The sequence below is a fragment of the Xiphophorus couchianus genome, chromosome 2 (assembly GCF_001444195.1).
Source record: "Xiphophorus couchianus chromosome 2, X_couchianus-1.0, whole genome shotgun sequence".
Taxonomy (NCBI): domain Eukaryota; kingdom Metazoa; phylum Chordata; class Actinopteri; order Cyprinodontiformes; family Poeciliidae; genus Xiphophorus; species Xiphophorus couchianus.
The window spans coordinates 130,192-145,808 of NC_040229.1; the positions used below are offsets into that span (position 1 = coordinate 130,192).

The 15,617-nt window shown below is 37.2% G+C and overlaps 1 protein-coding gene across 2 annotated transcripts in view; it reads right to left on the reverse strand.

The window, feature by feature from the left end:
• Positions 1-15,617, reverse strand: part of erbb2 (erb-b2 receptor tyrosine kinase 2) — a 29,467-nt gene that overhangs the window by 10,720 nt on the left and 3,130 nt on the right. For both annotated transcript variants that reach the window (XM_028029763.1, XM_028029772.1), the window contains exons 2-11: positions 8,402-8,553; positions 6,854-7,022; positions 6,633-6,767; positions 5,342-5,407; positions 4,657-4,772; positions 4,432-4,573; positions 4,220-4,348; positions 2,315-2,456; positions 468-541; positions 287-377 (exon numbers count right to left, since the gene is read on the reverse strand). In XM_028029763.1, the coding sequence (XP_027885564.1) occupies positions 287-377; positions 468-541; positions 2,315-2,456; positions 4,220-4,348; positions 4,432-4,573; positions 4,657-4,772; positions 5,342-5,407; positions 6,633-6,767; positions 6,854-7,022; positions 8,402-8,553 (1,216 nt within the window). The remainder of the gene's footprint in view (positions 1-286; positions 378-467; positions 542-2,314; positions 2,457-4,219; positions 4,349-4,431; positions 4,574-4,656; positions 4,773-5,341; positions 5,408-6,632; positions 6,768-6,853; positions 7,023-8,401; positions 8,554-15,617) is intronic.

Consider the following 15,617-nt stretch of genomic DNA (forward strand, 5'->3'; position numbering starts at 1 on the left):
ATAATTTATTTGTACTGATGTAAAAATACTGGCTACCTTGGCAGATTATTTAATTTACAACGTGCGATACTATTAGTTGAAAGTTTTTGTCTTATTTCAAGTGTACTTCGATATTTTCACCGGAAACACAAAGAATACTTGTATTTTTTCAGTGTGTTTTATGTATTTTTCATAAAATAACAGTTACTGATTTCTCTGGTTGTTAAAAAAACTGAATTTAAAAAAGAGTTGCTAGAAAATTTGCTTGGCTTGAGTCATCAGTTAGCGATGCTAGCTGTAAACTTACATGTAGAGCATCCTGCCTCTGATCACTTTGAGGTTCTCAAACACAGAAAGGTTGCTCCATTCCTCCGGCCAGGCGTCGATGTACAAATAACCTGCAAACAAAAAATCACGATAATACTGGAGACTTTTGAGTGGCCTTGTCCAGCAACTTTAAAAGTTTTGCAGGTAAAAGCCAAACATGCCTGCAATCTCCTCCAGCTTCCTGAAGCCTTTCAGCTGCTCCAAAGTCAGGCCGGATGAGTTGGTCACAGGGTCCCTGAACGAAGACGAAGAGACAACAAAAAGATAGAAATATGCTTTATTAGAAATAGATTCACAAAGATAGAATATTTAAAAAAATGTTTTACAGAAAGGGCAACATTTCAACAGAAATATTATAGTTATAAGTCCAGAGCAATGTGTAACTGAACGGATTATTAAAAAAAATATAAGAAAAATAAACACTTTTATTATGATATAATGTCAGAAATAAAAAGGTTTCCAGTTACTAAATGTTTACACTGCAAAAACACAAAATTTCTCCCAATAATTTTTGTCTAGTTTCTAGCATAAATAGACTTGAAATAAAACAAAACTAACTTTCAACTAACATTTCAGCAAGCAATATGAGCTTGTTGTCCTTAATATTGATGAACATGTCCTAGTTCCACTGGCAGATTACTTCACAATGAACTGGCACTCCGCCGTTACCTAGCAACACCGGGCAAGCCAAACCCGTCACCTAGCAACCCTGTTCTAGTTCCACTGGCAGATTATTTCCCCTTTTCATCAATATTAAAGAATTATTCACTTAAAACAAGCTCCTATATCTTACTGAAAGGTTACTTTTAAGTTAGTTTGGTCTTATTTCAAGTTTACTACAAAATAGACCTGAAATACTTGGTAAAATTTTGTTTTTTTGCAGCGCATTACATTTGTATTTATTTCCCTGCCTGTGTACAAGGTTCGTACATTTTTCACACAGTAAAATTCAAGCACCTTTCAAGCATTTTCCAGGCAAGTTTACAAACTTTTCCAGCAGCACACTTTGGCAATCAAAACGACACAAATGAACTAAAGAATACCGTTTAAATTCACCATTTTATGTCATTAATATCTGGTGACAGTATTCTACGTTCTACAGCAGGGAACGTATAATACTAAAATTTAATGTTTTAAAGTGTTTCTTTGGCACACACTTTTTTGAAAAAGTTACAAAAAAAACGTTCTGTTCAGTTCTTTGGCACTTAGCAAATAGAAATAATTTAGGTAAATGTAACTGTTATAAAAGCAACACTGAAAAAATATGTATGTATTTTTGTTATCTATAATCCAAAAACATAAAACTTTACCAAGTGATTTTGATTTACTTAGTGCACTTGAAATAGGGCAAAAGTTAGTTTCACGTAACTTTTCAGCAAGAAATAGGAGCTTGTTTTAAGAAAATATTTCCTCAATACCGACTAAAAAAAGTACTTGTTCTATTAGCAGATTATTTTACTCATAATATGGGAAAAATGTCTTGTTATATAAGTAAAATTACCTGCCGGTTGAACTAGTAAATTTTTTATCAACATTAAGCAATTATTGACTTAAAACAAGCTGTTATACGTCACTGAAAGTTACTTGTAAGTTAGGTTTGTTCTAAGAAATTTGCACTAGAAAATGGACCAAACATTCTTGGTAAACTTTTGAGTTTTTGCAGTGCATTTTCAACTGTAAATAATATTTTCCAAATTCAATCAAACAGAATGCACTTCATTACCTTTTACTAATATTTATTTGCCTTTAGGCAACTAGATACTCTAAACTTTTGCTAGTGAAGGTGAAAAAATTTAAGTTTAGATCGCACTTTATTACAAAACTGAATATCAAGAACTTTCAAGGACTTTTCATGGAAATGAAGCACTTTTCCAAACCTTGAGAACAAGCATTTTCAAGCAAGTGAGGGACATCCTTGCTCTCTTCAATCACAGCTGTTTTCATTTCTGGTATTCACTGATAAAATCAGTTTCATTTCATGACTAATGTCGTGTTTTTGTCCCCTTACCTGGCGAAGCTCTGAGCGCGGAAAGCCAGGCTTCCGAAGATCTTGGAACACTTGGTGAACTGACCCACATTAGCAGGCGTCACCACGGTAACGCTGTGGTTGTCCACGACGCCCAGGCTGTCCATACCCAGACTGTAGCAATCTGTGGCAAAAGTTCAACATCACCCAGTTAGAGAGAACAAAATTAAATCCAAGCAGATTCACAGAAACAACAATGACTAACGTCTGTAAACACGGTGGCAGAACGTTGGAGGAGATTTTTGCTCCTTTTGACGCTTTTAATCGTTTTTTCCCCTTTGGTTGAGGCAAAGCGTGTTTGAAAAGTTATTCCAGCTGGAAGGATTTTTGTTCTTATACTTTTGTCACAATGCGCAGAGTCGGGCAGCGTTTACTTGAGTTTCTCTCTTGAGGAAAAATTTACTTTTATGATAATTTTTACTTCTCTGTCCTTCTGAGTAACGTCATTTCTACTCTTACACGAGTAAAATTTCTGGATTTTCTACCCACTGAATGAAAAACAAACAAGTTTTAACCAGAAATTCACCAGAAACAGACACACACCTGCAGTTTTTTATTAAAATTTCAGAAGTTTTTTTATTGAAAGAAACTGATTTGGAAAAAATTCATTTTGCCTGATTTTGTTATTTTTTGTTACTTATATGAATTACTGTCATTTTGGTCTTTAAAATACCAAAATTTACACTTAACTTTATACCTTGATCTGCCTGTTTATGTAATTTTAAAATATTAAATGATTGAAAACTTGATCAGTTACTCAGTACTTGAGTAAACTTTTTACCAAATACCTTTTTACTCTTACTTGAGTCATTTATTGGATGGCTACATTTTACTTCAGTAAAACATGTTGAAGTAGAGATATTCTTACTTGAGTACAATTTTGGGGTACTCCACCCACCTCTGACGAGGGCAATAAGTTATTGTTTTAAGTTATTGCTGTACCTAACAGTTATTTTAGATATTGATTATTCTGATGACTAATTGGAATAAAACATGGAATATTCTGCAAATTTTTCATTTAAACCATTTTTATACAATAATAGAAATACATTAAAAGATGCAAGTAATTAGTTTGCTTTGACGAATTAAATATCCCTTTACTGAATACTTATTTGTAGCAAAAACTGAATCTACAGCTAAACAAACACTAGTAATTTCAACATGTGAAAAGCTCAAACCTTTCTGCTTGACTTAATCTGCAGATTATACTTTGATTCAAACAATTAATAATTGAATAGCAAAAGATGCTTAATTAAATTCACAGAATTTGAACAACGTGAAGCTAAAATTATGCCACTTGAAGAGTTCTGTGTGGAACATATATCCAAACAATTAAGGGTTTTTTTATCTTTAAACAATTTATATATTTTTTGTAAAATTTTATCTCAGTAGCTGATCCATTTTTGAGTCTCAAATTATATTTACTTATAACATGGGGAAAATGTCTTCTTATAAGTGAAATAATCTGCCAGTGGAACTAGAACTGGGTTGCTAGGTGACGGGCTGGGTTTGCCTGGTGTTGCTAGGTAACGGCGGAATGCCAGTTTCTTGTGAAATAAGTCAAGCAATCTGCCAGTGGAACTACACCTTTATCAATATTAAGGAATTATTTACTTTAAACAAGTTTCTATATCTAGCTATAAAGTTACTTATTAGTTAATTTTGTCCTATTTCAAGTGTGCCAAGATATCTGCACTAGAAAAAACACCAAAAATACTTTGTAAGATTTTGTCTTTTTGCAGTTTGCCAAATACTTTTTCATTCGAATAATTTCTTAGTCGGCTGCTTTTCAGTTTTACTTGAATAAAAATTGAAATCTTGCTTGAGCACGTCACATTTTTCCACTCTACCAATGTGTGTTAGCAAAGCAACGCATTAGCGTCCCACCTTTGGCGCATTCAGGTTCACACTTTTCGCATTTCTGCATCTCAGTGCCGTCCGGCTGCTTGATGATGACTTCCTTGTTGGCTCGGGGACAGTTCAAAGTGCAGGCCACTTCCATGGCCAGGTAGTTATCTGAACAGAGAGAGAGACAGAGTTCAAAGGGCAACCCAGAGTCTCTGAATGTCTTGAGCTGGATTTCTAATCTCAGTTCGTACAGGGACACGTCTTGACGCAGGTGGCTCCAAAGCTCAACTTCTTGTTGGGGTTGGGTTTGCTCTGGTAGGTGACGGGGTCGTAGAAGTTGGGTGGGGGGCAATTCTCTTTGCACATTCCGCTATCGTTGAAGTGACGGCATGCCTGAGAAGAAGAACAAGGGGGGGGGAAACGTGAAGTACTGGCTGCAGAAATAAAACAGAAAGAGTGAAGATGGCGTCATTTACCAAACAGTCCGAGTCTCTGGGTCCAGTGCACCCGGCCGCACACTGCGTGTGACAGCAGTCGTTAGGAAAAGGACCTTTGCATCGCTGACAGCCAGACGCACAGTTTATTCTGGTCACTTTGAAAATCAGGAAAAAAGCAACAGTTTCATTACCCATTGCTAAAATATTGCAGCTTCGCCATCAACACCAAGCATTTTTGGTCTAGTTTCTAGTCCAAATATCTCAGTTCACTTGAAATAAGAAAAGTAGCTTACAAGTAGCTTTTCAGCTAAATATAGGATCTTGTATTAAGTCAATAATTCCTTAACATTGATGAAGACGTTCTGGTTCCACTGGGAGATTATTTCACAATCAACTGGAATCAACTCTGTCGTTACCTAACAACACCAGGCAAGCCAAACCCGTTACCTAGCAACCCAGTTCTAGTTCCACTGGCAGATTATTTCACTTGTAGCAATACATCTTTCCCATGTTTTGGAAGAAATAATAAGCTCATTAAGCTAGCATTTTTCATTAATGTTAAGGGACTATTGACTTACAACAAGCTGCTATATCTTGCTGAAAATTTACTTTTACGTCCTTTTGTCTCCATTCAAGTCTATTAAGATATTTGCTCTAGAAATTAGACCAAAAATACTTGGTCAGATTTTACTTTTTACAGTGAAGACTGAAGATAGAAACTCACATGTTTGACAGTCCTGCTCAGTTTCCCCCCAGCAGCTCTTCCCACATGCAGGATGACAACTTGGACCTGAACCGGAGAAAAACAAGCAATGGCAGAAAAATGAGCTCATAAATATCACAGTTTCAACAAAAAGAAAAAACAGATTCTGCAACGTTTCTCAGCCGATCACTGAGAAACGATACTTGAGTAGCAGAAGAAAACAGAAAGTCACAGGATAATGTATCAACCTGCTGCGCCAGGACGTTTGATAAAAAGTACTATGAAAAAACAAAGTAAATGTCAGATGAAAGAATGAGAAAGGTTATAAATTCCTAAAAGACGGTAGGTTAACACAAAACCTTGAAAAAGATCCTGGATTAACATGTGAACCAAGAAAGATGTCAAAGACGGAAAACTAAAATGAACTGGTTTTACAAGTTGTGGATTACAGTAGGGGGCTGCACAGTGGCGCAGTTGGTAGCACTGTTGCCTTGCAGCAAGAAGGTCCTGGGTTCGATTCCCGGCCGGGGTCTTTCTGCATGGAGTTTGCATGTTCTCCCTGTGCATGCGTGGGTTCTCTCCGGGTACTCCGGCTTCCTCCCATAGTCCAAAAACATGACTGTCAGGTCAATTGGTCTATCTAAATTCTCCCTAGGTGTGAGTGTGTGTGTGCATGGTTGTTTGTCCTGTATGTCTCTGTGTTGCCCTGCGACAGACTGGCGACCTGTCCAGGGTGTACCCCGCCTCTCGCCCGGAACGTAGCTGGAGATGGGCACCAGCAACCCTCCCGACCCCATTAGGGACAAGGGTGAACAGAAAATGGATGGATGGATGGATTACAGTAGGGCTGAAACGATTAATCAAATTATTTGTGATTAATCGATGGCAGAAATAATTGTCAACTAATTTAGTAATCGATTAAGTGGAGCATACAGACTCAACAAAAGAGTTTTTTCTAGGAAATTATTGACTTTTCAAACAGAAATTTTCACTTTTTAAAAACATATTTTTACATCAAAATTCCAGTTTTTTAAATAAATTTTTTAAATCAAAATTGCAGAGTTGTTTCTAGCAAAATCTTGACTTTTCAAACTCAGAATATCAATGTTTGTTTCTATGAATTTTTATATAAAAATGTAACTTTTTTCCAAGAAATGTTTTAATCAAAAACTTTGATATCTTGATTAAGTTTGTTTCTAGCAAATTTCAGACTTTTTAAAACTTTTTGGCAGAGATTCACTCTGTTTTCTGTCGACAATGGCCCTAATCGTCTCGGTGCTTCACTGCAGGAGTATGATATTTAGCAGCTCACAGTTGGGAGCTCGGGCCTGCAGGCGGTGCAGTCTGGTGTTCTGTTCGTCCAGAGTGTCCCTCCATATGATGTTTTCCGGGTCCGGGAAGCACAGCTGGGGGTTCCCCAAAATAGACACCCCGCCCAACAGGATCTCTGCAGGACAAACGACACCAGAACTATTAGACGTGACTTTTCAAATCTTATAGCGAACATAAACAAACACAGGTCACACAAACGACCTTTGAGGCTACGAAGTCGCAGCGTCTTCAGCCCCTGATTGTCCAGCACAGCCAGCGAATAGTTGGAGTTGTAAAAATGGCTTCCTCTTATGATCCGAAGGTTGTCCAAAGGCACCAGGCTCACCGAGACGTGTGCAATGAGTACATAACCCTGCACCTCTACGATTTCCTGTGGAGTGAGACGACAGACAGGAAGACTTACTAAAAAAAGCGATCTGAAAATATTTCTTCCGTTTTTGATAAGATGTTCAGAGAAATCAGCTGATGACTTGAATTGACTTCATTTGAAAGCTAAAACTTTTATCTGTTTTCCAGGCATTGAACACACCACACACTTGTTAGCTCAGGCTAACAACAACACTCAACAACACGTCGTCAGTATGGAGCTAACAAAGCCAACATTTATTAATTATAAGATAGAGACATTATTAGTTAATTACGTTTCTTCCTAAAATCTCAAGTGTAGCTGGATTCCTCACCACAACATATTAGCTGCCATCTTTTTAGGAGTTTTTTTAAAACCTTTTTTAAGTCAGGTATTAATAAAGTTATTCAAACACCTAGCTGCATTAGCATGACGAGTGGTAAAGCTAATGTTAATTTGCCATCTTTTTGGCTAACTGAGCTAAAGAGGGTCGACATTCTTTATGGAAAACACAGACAGACACTGGCAGCAATGCTAACATGCTAAATGCTATAGTAGCATTTAGCATGGAGAGTTTCTATGGAGCCCAATAATGCCAACCAAAAGCAACTTAAAACATATCTGCCAGGTATGGGAACATGGCAGGGCCATATTTGAAAAAAAGCTAAAAAAAAAAAAAACAAACCTCAGAAGTCTTGAAATTAATTTCAGAAATTTTCATGAGAAACTTGAAAATTTCTGAGGTCAGAAAGTTTAAAATTTGCAAGATAAAAATCTGAAATTTTGAAACTCATCTCAGAAATTTTCTAGAAAAAACTTGGACATTTCTGACTCAATAAAATTTTACATTGTCTAGAAAAAAAAATCTGAAACAGAGATAAATTTCAAAACTTTTCTAGAAAAAAAACTTTGTAAAATGTTTTATTTGTAAGAACAAAACTTGGTTAAATTTAATAAATATTCTAGAAAATATATGAAAGTTTTTGAATTCAAAAAGTAGAAAACTTACAAGAAAGAAATTCAGAAATTTTGAAAATCACATCAGAAATTTTCTAGGAAAAATTTCTAAAAGTTCAGTTCAGAAAGTCAAATTTACTAGAAACCAAACAGAACATTTGAGATTCATCTCAGAAAGTTCCTAGAACAATAAATAGGCATTTCCAAAGTTCGAAAACTAGTGAAAATATGTACTTTTGAAAATCATAGCATTTTCAAAAGTATAAAATTTTATACTTTTCAAACTCTGAAATTTTCACTTTGTTTTATTTCTGAGATCAATATAAAAATTTCTGACTTTTTTGGCTGAAATTTACCTTTTTTAAATCCATCAACAATGGCTCTAATACACTGTCGTACAAATCTGTTTTTGGATGATTTTTTTGTTTCTTAAAGACTCAAAGTACCTTCAGGAAGGAGAGGTCCGGGTTCCCGCTCAGGTGTGTGATCTCCAGGTTGCCGTGGACGACCTGGCAGCCGGTGTAGAGCAGCCTCAGGGTCTCATAGTGATTTTCCAGGCTGGAGGGCAGAGCTAGCTTCATGTCCGTTCCCAGGCAAACTGCAACACACAGACATCATGACCATAAAATAATGAGACACAAACCCTTCTGTAAAATGTAAAACAAAAACCTGTAGAACATTTAAAATGACCGATGGACTAGTCAAATCCTTTGTTTTCTGTTCCAGAAACACAAACTGAAAGCGGTAGAGTTTCTAATTTTAACTTGGGTCTGCATGACTTCAGTAAAATATATAACTGTGATGCTATTAAGACGATGATATTGATTATATCAACTCCCAGGTGGCTAACTTTGATCTTTCTACGCCGCAACAGAAAGTCTCCACTCCTTTAGTGGCTCAGCATGAGGGACATGAAGGGACATGAGGGGGAGTTTATCGGTTTGTCCAAATATATTTCTGGCACTGGCTGCATCGCACTGGAAACATAATATCCAACTATTCACTGCAGTCCAAGCAGTCATGTGCCGCTGCTGACGCCTCGCACTCTCGCATGCTAATAAAGTGACTGGCATTGTTACAGCCTGCTACTGTTAGCATGCATCCATCGCTGCCTCTGCAGAACAGAGTCGCTGCAGGAAGGCCGTGTTTGAGAGCACAGATTCCCCGCAGAGGGTCACACACTGCGCCGCATTCAGGGTCACGCAACGCTGCATTCAGGGTCACGCAGCGCTGCATTCCTCTGGGGCTTTTGAAGACGCATAGCTGCCATGCCTTAGCAGGCAGTCACTCAGTGGACAGTCCCTCCTCTTTGGAGGTTATAAATGGCTTCCTCTGGCAACAATCCCTCAACAGTCGGCCTGCTTTTCTATCTGGAGCCCCTCACCCTCACACCACTGCAAAGGAGGAAGTCTGACACTGCAAAACATTAAACTTAACAAGCAGTTTTGGTCTAAATGTAGAGGAAATAAATTAGTTCACTTGAAATAAAACAAAACTAACTTACAAGTAACACTTTAGTAAAATATAATAGCTTGTTTTCACTAAATAATTCCTTAATATTTATTAAAAAGAACTAGTTCATTTCACTTAAAACCTGTGTCTCGTTATACCTGATATAATCTGCCAGTGGAACTGGTACGTTTTCCATCAATAATAATTGCTTATTTAATCTAAATGAGTTAGTATTTTATAGCAAATTCTTGACTTTTCAAATTAATAAGTTTATCTTTTTTTTCTAGAAATGTTTATATCAAAATTCCACATTTTTCCTAAAAAAATTTTTAATAAAATTTTGAGGTCTTGATTAGTCTCAAAATTTCTATTTTTTTCTCTAACAAATTATGGACTTTCTGAATAGAAATTTCCACTTTTTTTCTAGAAATTTTTAAAACCAAAATAATCTGCCAGTGGAGCCACAACTGGGTTGCTAGGTGACGGGCTGGGCCTGGCTGGTGTTGCTAGGCAACGGCGGAATGCCAGTTCATTGTGAAATAAGTGAAATAGTAGTTTCTTCCATCGAAAACTATTGCTTTATAAGAAGCTATATCTTGCTGAAAACTTACTTTTATGTTAGTTTTGTCTTATTTAAAGTGTATTAAGATATTTGGACAAGAAACTGGACTAAATATTAGTATTTTTTGCAGTTTGCACTCGTTCTGCATAAAATATCCACATTTTGCTCATGAAAATACAGAGTACAACTAAATTCTGTTATCTTCTTATGAGTGAAATAATCTGCCAGTAGAAGTATATCTTGCTGAAATGTTACTTTTAAATGAGTTTAGTTTTATTTTAAGCACTAAGAAATTTCAACTAGAAACAAAACCAAACATACTTGGTAAAATGTGCATTTTGTGCAGTGGACTCTGCCGTTTGTTTGGTTATTGGCTGATGTGTCAGTGATGTGTAAAGCTTCATTTGTGACGCCTCGGTGCTCACTGCATGTCAACTTTGCTAAGAGGGGTTTCCCAATAAAGCAGAAATTAGAGATATTAGAGCCTGGCAGCAGCAAACGGTCTGTGATTAGCGGCGCGTCTGCCAAAAATACACACCCAATAGCTGCAGCTTACGTCAAAGAACAAATTAAACATCTTGTTCGTCGGCTTGTTCGGTGAAGTCACTGTGGAAAACCATTTTGCATGTTCAGCCAAGACCGTTTTTGTTTTTAATAATTTTTATCAGCGTGGATGCGAGAAGGATTGCGACACAGACTCGAACAGACGAAAAATAATCCTGGGATTAGGTGAAAAAAAAGCAGAATTTCCCACATTTCTAAAAAAGCGTGTGTGTCTCCAGTTTTGGGCTTAACCTTCCTTTATGCCGTCATTGTTTGCACTCCAAAGGTCTCTCAGCAACGCCTGGGTGTTTATATGCGGCCTTGTGAGGAGCTGCCCACTCCGCCGAAAACACCCCCTCGCCTTTATCACTCACTGTGTCCTGATTGTCCGCCGTCATGTCGCTAAAATATTCACACTGCGCTCAGATCAGTCGACCCAAACCCGTTCCACCGCTCCTCCTTTCAGATTTGTTGCCTCACTCTTTCAGACAGGGTAATCTCCCAGAAACCGCTCTACAAGTTTCCACTTCTTGTTTCAAACGTTTTCTGCTCGGCCAGGATTATCTTGCAAAGGAGATTTTTAATCTCATTGGGATTTTACTGGTTAAAGAAGATACATAAATAAAGTTTGTTTGTGTTTTGTTTCTTATGGAATAAGATTTAGGCTACAAAATTATTTTTTTTAAATAAATTCAGACTTTTCTTGCCGAATTTTATCTTGTCTCAGAATTCTGACTAATTCTCAAAATTCAGATTTTTTTCACAGAATTCCGACTTTAATCTACTGAGATTAAAAGTCCGAATTTTGAGTTTAAGGAGCAAAGTTTCAACATTTGCTACATTTCCAGCTGTGGTTGGTTGCTTCCACATTGCAGAGTCAAAACAAATCTGTTCCCTTCCATCGCCTGTGGGGGCGCTGCACCAAGAACTACTGAAGGAAAAAACACAAAAACCTCTGAAGAAGATACAAAAGGTAAACAAAAATGGAGCCTCAGATTTTAACAGTTCCTCCTTTTTTTTGCCAAAGACCAAAAATACTTTCTCCAGCTAGTAGTAGTCTGGTGCGTTTGTTTTGGCTGTATTTACCCAGAATGCCCTGAGCTGTAGTTCACTTCCTGCTTTTGGAGCAGTTTCTAGTCCGTTTGGCGTTCACATGTGCGTTCAAACCAAACAAGAGTTCACTTCAACAAAACCAACACCGAAGTTTTTAGGCAGACCACAGTTCGCATTTTTGGTCTGCATCAGAGTTCAAATGCGAACTTTCTAGGCAAACGAACTAGAGTTCAATTAAAGCGAACTAAATAGGGCTGGTGTGAATGCTTTGGATATAATCGCTCTTAGTTCTGTCTCACTGAGCTCTGTCAAATCACCCTAAAATATTTTAACGTGATTTGACAGAGTTCATTGAAACAGAGCGTCTAAATAAATCTGTAAGCACCAGTCCGTAAGACAAACTCATATTTGTTCTGGATTCGGTTGTTGAATTGCGCTCATTTTGTCTCGCTTTGTGAATCTTGTGAAAACTCTTTTGGTTCCAGGCTGTAACCTGCTTGGTTCACTTCACATGTGTTTAAATCTGTTGATTTTATGGAAGGTTTTCTTTGGAGTATATTCAGCAGTTAGTCATCAGTCAACAGCAAGTTAAGACATATTTGACCTAAAAAAGAAGAAATAAATGTTGAGTAACAAAGAAAATGTCAGAAAGGCAAAATTTCAGCTCTTTACTAACGACCCGCCTGGCACTGAAATACTATTTTATGTGTCATCTTCTGTGTGATGAAGCTGTTTGAGGTCCGGTTTAAAACTGGTTCAGTCATCTGATAAGTTTAGACGCCACACAGGCTCGTCCATTCAGAGCTTCCTCTGTCTGAATGATTCAGAGTCATGAGAGCAAAACAAAAAGGAAGAAATAATCCTCTGAAAATGGTTAGACTGAAAATTAGTGAAAGAAAAAGCAGCTAAAGTCCAACGAAAAATATTTATTTGAAAACTAATTTTCTTATTGGAATTTTTAATGGCTGGTGTTTCAGCTGCTTTCTGTTCGGGTCTCTTTCCTACTCTGAGCAAACAAGCCAATACTCTCTCCACCACTGCGTTTATAATTATAAAAGGAGAAAAAAAAACATTTTTTGGTAAAAGAAAAACTCAGATTTCAGCACCACTTCTGCATATTTTTACTCACGTTAAAGTAAAACGTAGCCGTCCAAGAAGTTATTCAATTAAGAGTAAAAAACGTAGTAAGTAAAATGTTTTCTCCGATACTGAGTAACTGATCAAATTATCATATCATACTAAAAATTTACATAAACAAGAAGATCAAAATATAAAGTTAAGTGGAAATTTTGGTGTTTTAGGGACTAAAATGTCAATAATTTATATAAGTCACAAAAAATAACAGAATCAGCCTAAAAAGAAAATAAAAAAAACTCATAAAACTGAAACAAAAGCTGCAGGTGTGTGTCTGTGTCTGGTGAATGTTTGGCTAAAACATGTTTGTTTTTAATTCAGTGAGTAAAAAATCCAGAAATTTTACTTAAGTAAGAGTAGAAATACTTCATAATAAAATTACTCAAGTAAAAGTAAGTAGTAAAATGTAGTAAAAAAAATACTCCTAAAATGCTTTTGTTTACCCAAGTAAATGTAACTGAGTAAACATAACTAGTTATTACCCAATATAAAGAATATTTATGAAGGGAAAACTGGAGAATTCAGCATGAATCAGACATCGTTTAGATGTTTAATGTTTTTAAATTACTTTAAATGAAATAAGAGCAAAACTGTAAACCCTGATAGTTTCTTGCCAAGGCTAATTCTGCAGTGAGAGTTGTGATTGTGACCTCAGAGGTTGTTTTGCTTGTGAGCTAAACTAATGAACCTGCATGAAAACTGAAAGCCAGTTTGAAGCCACACCTGTGTGTGGCAGCGTTCCAGTTAGCACAAGGAGTGTGCCTTCGCGTTGTTTACCGGAGCGAACGCGGTCGGCGACACAAACACCACGCAGCAGCTCCAGTCGTGTGACGTAACCAACAATCAGAGCTGCATTCAATCTGCAAAAACAAACCAAACTGATCCGACTGGACTTTCCCTGTCAGATTATCAACTCACAAACGTAAAATCCCACTGTGCAGACCTGATACCTGCAGGATTGGGTCTTGCATAAACTACACAACCTCACTTCTGGTCGGTGATGAAGAAGACGGCAGGTATTGCTCAACAGACAAGCAGAACAGGATTTGTTCTGTACGGTACGCAGCGGAGCAACAGATATGAACTTCTTGCTCGTTCGCGCTGACGTGCAAAGACGACAATCACAACAACACACAAAAGGTCGCAGCGCCTGAAAACCTCCCGCATTATCCCGTGAAACAAAACGCACAGCTGGACGGATCTGGAGCTGGATTTACACAAGCAGAGTGAAAGCAGGACAGGATCTGCAGATAAAAGAGTCTGAGGAAAACACTGGTTATTACTGTTTTACCACACAGTTTATTGGTTTTGAAGAGTTCAGAACCAATAATCACAAAACGTTAGCCTGGCTGGGAAATTAAAAACAACCTTTTTCACCTGGATATAGTCCAATATTTGATTTTTCTCAGATATATCACCTGCTATTGGCATTATAATCAGATTATTTCAATTTTATACATTTAATCACTTAAAGTGGCAGTATGTAACTTTGTAAAAAAAATAATATATTTTTAAATATTTGATAAATCTGTCACCATGCCGTGACAATATAATATGAGACAGGTAATCTGTGAAAAGATGAAGCCAGAGGTGCTGATGTCTTCTGCAGAAATGTATAGTCAAAAAAAACAATCAGCGTCAGGAGGAGTGTGCTGTTAATCAAGCTCATACACATGCTGCTCAATGTGTTAATGGCAGAGAAACATGTTACATAAAAATTGCTTATTAGCTGTAATTGGTGACTGTGTTAGCTAGAGTTAGCAGTCCTGGCAGACTCTGCTATAGGGTAAAAGCTGCCTGTAGCGTAGCATAGAGCGAGCGGGAGTGTGTACATGAGCATGACTGACAGCGATAATACCCTAAAAAACATATTTTTTTAAAATAAAAGTTAAATACTGTGGCTTTAAGAAAGTGGATGTCTGGCTGCACTAAATGCTACTAATTTTCAACATTAAGACAACTAGATAACAAGGTCAGGAAAAGTTTTGATTGAGAAAGAGAAGGAGAGAGAAGTAGGTCATGCTTCCCTGACAAAAAAAAAAGTTTAAAAGTTTTTGTTTTTTTGTTTGTTTTTAAAGACAACCTGCAAACCAACTGACAGATCATCAGTAGAGCAGGTGTTTAAATTAGCTAATCAACCGCCGCTGTGTTAGCTTAGCTAATAGCAGCGGTAGCTAATCAACCACAACGATCACTTAATAATCGCAAAACAAACATCCAGCCTAAAAACATTAAACTGTAACGAACTGAATGTTCTGCTCTCTGTCTGTTTGACATATTTCCGAGTTTTTTTCGGTCTTTAATTGTAAAACATTCGTGGTTTTGTTGTCAGTTGCTACGACAACGAGTCTGCGCGTGGCGTAGAAAAAGGTTTTTCTGCGCCATTTTTCCTCCCTGCACTAAATTCATAACACCTTCATGTCTAGGTTTGAATTTGTTAACGGGATCGTCCCGCCGCGGCCGAGGACGGCACGTCAAAGAATCGTCTTCTTGCCCTGCAGCGTTGTGCGCATGTGCGACGTAAACAACAACATTCACGGAGTCTGTTAAATGCAAGGAGCCGAAATGGGATGCTGAAATCAAGGCAGCTCTCCATGCTCGGATTTTTTCAGTCACAATTTCAAACTTTTGGAGCAAAAGCATCTTTAAATGTTCCAAAAACAAACTGAGCTGCATTACAGCGAAACAGGCGGTGGCAGCATCATGCTGTGGGGAGCTGATGGAAAGATGAACACGTTTCTGTTCAGAAACCTAAAGGGTTCCATATTTTATTAATATGTCTCAAGTCTATTCATGTGGGAAAAACAATGTCCTATTTATTTAGTTAGTTTTTCATGCAGCTGACAAAAATAATGTTAAAATTTAATTCAGCATGTTATAAAAAATATAATAGCTCTTTATGTTACGGAAAGATAGTC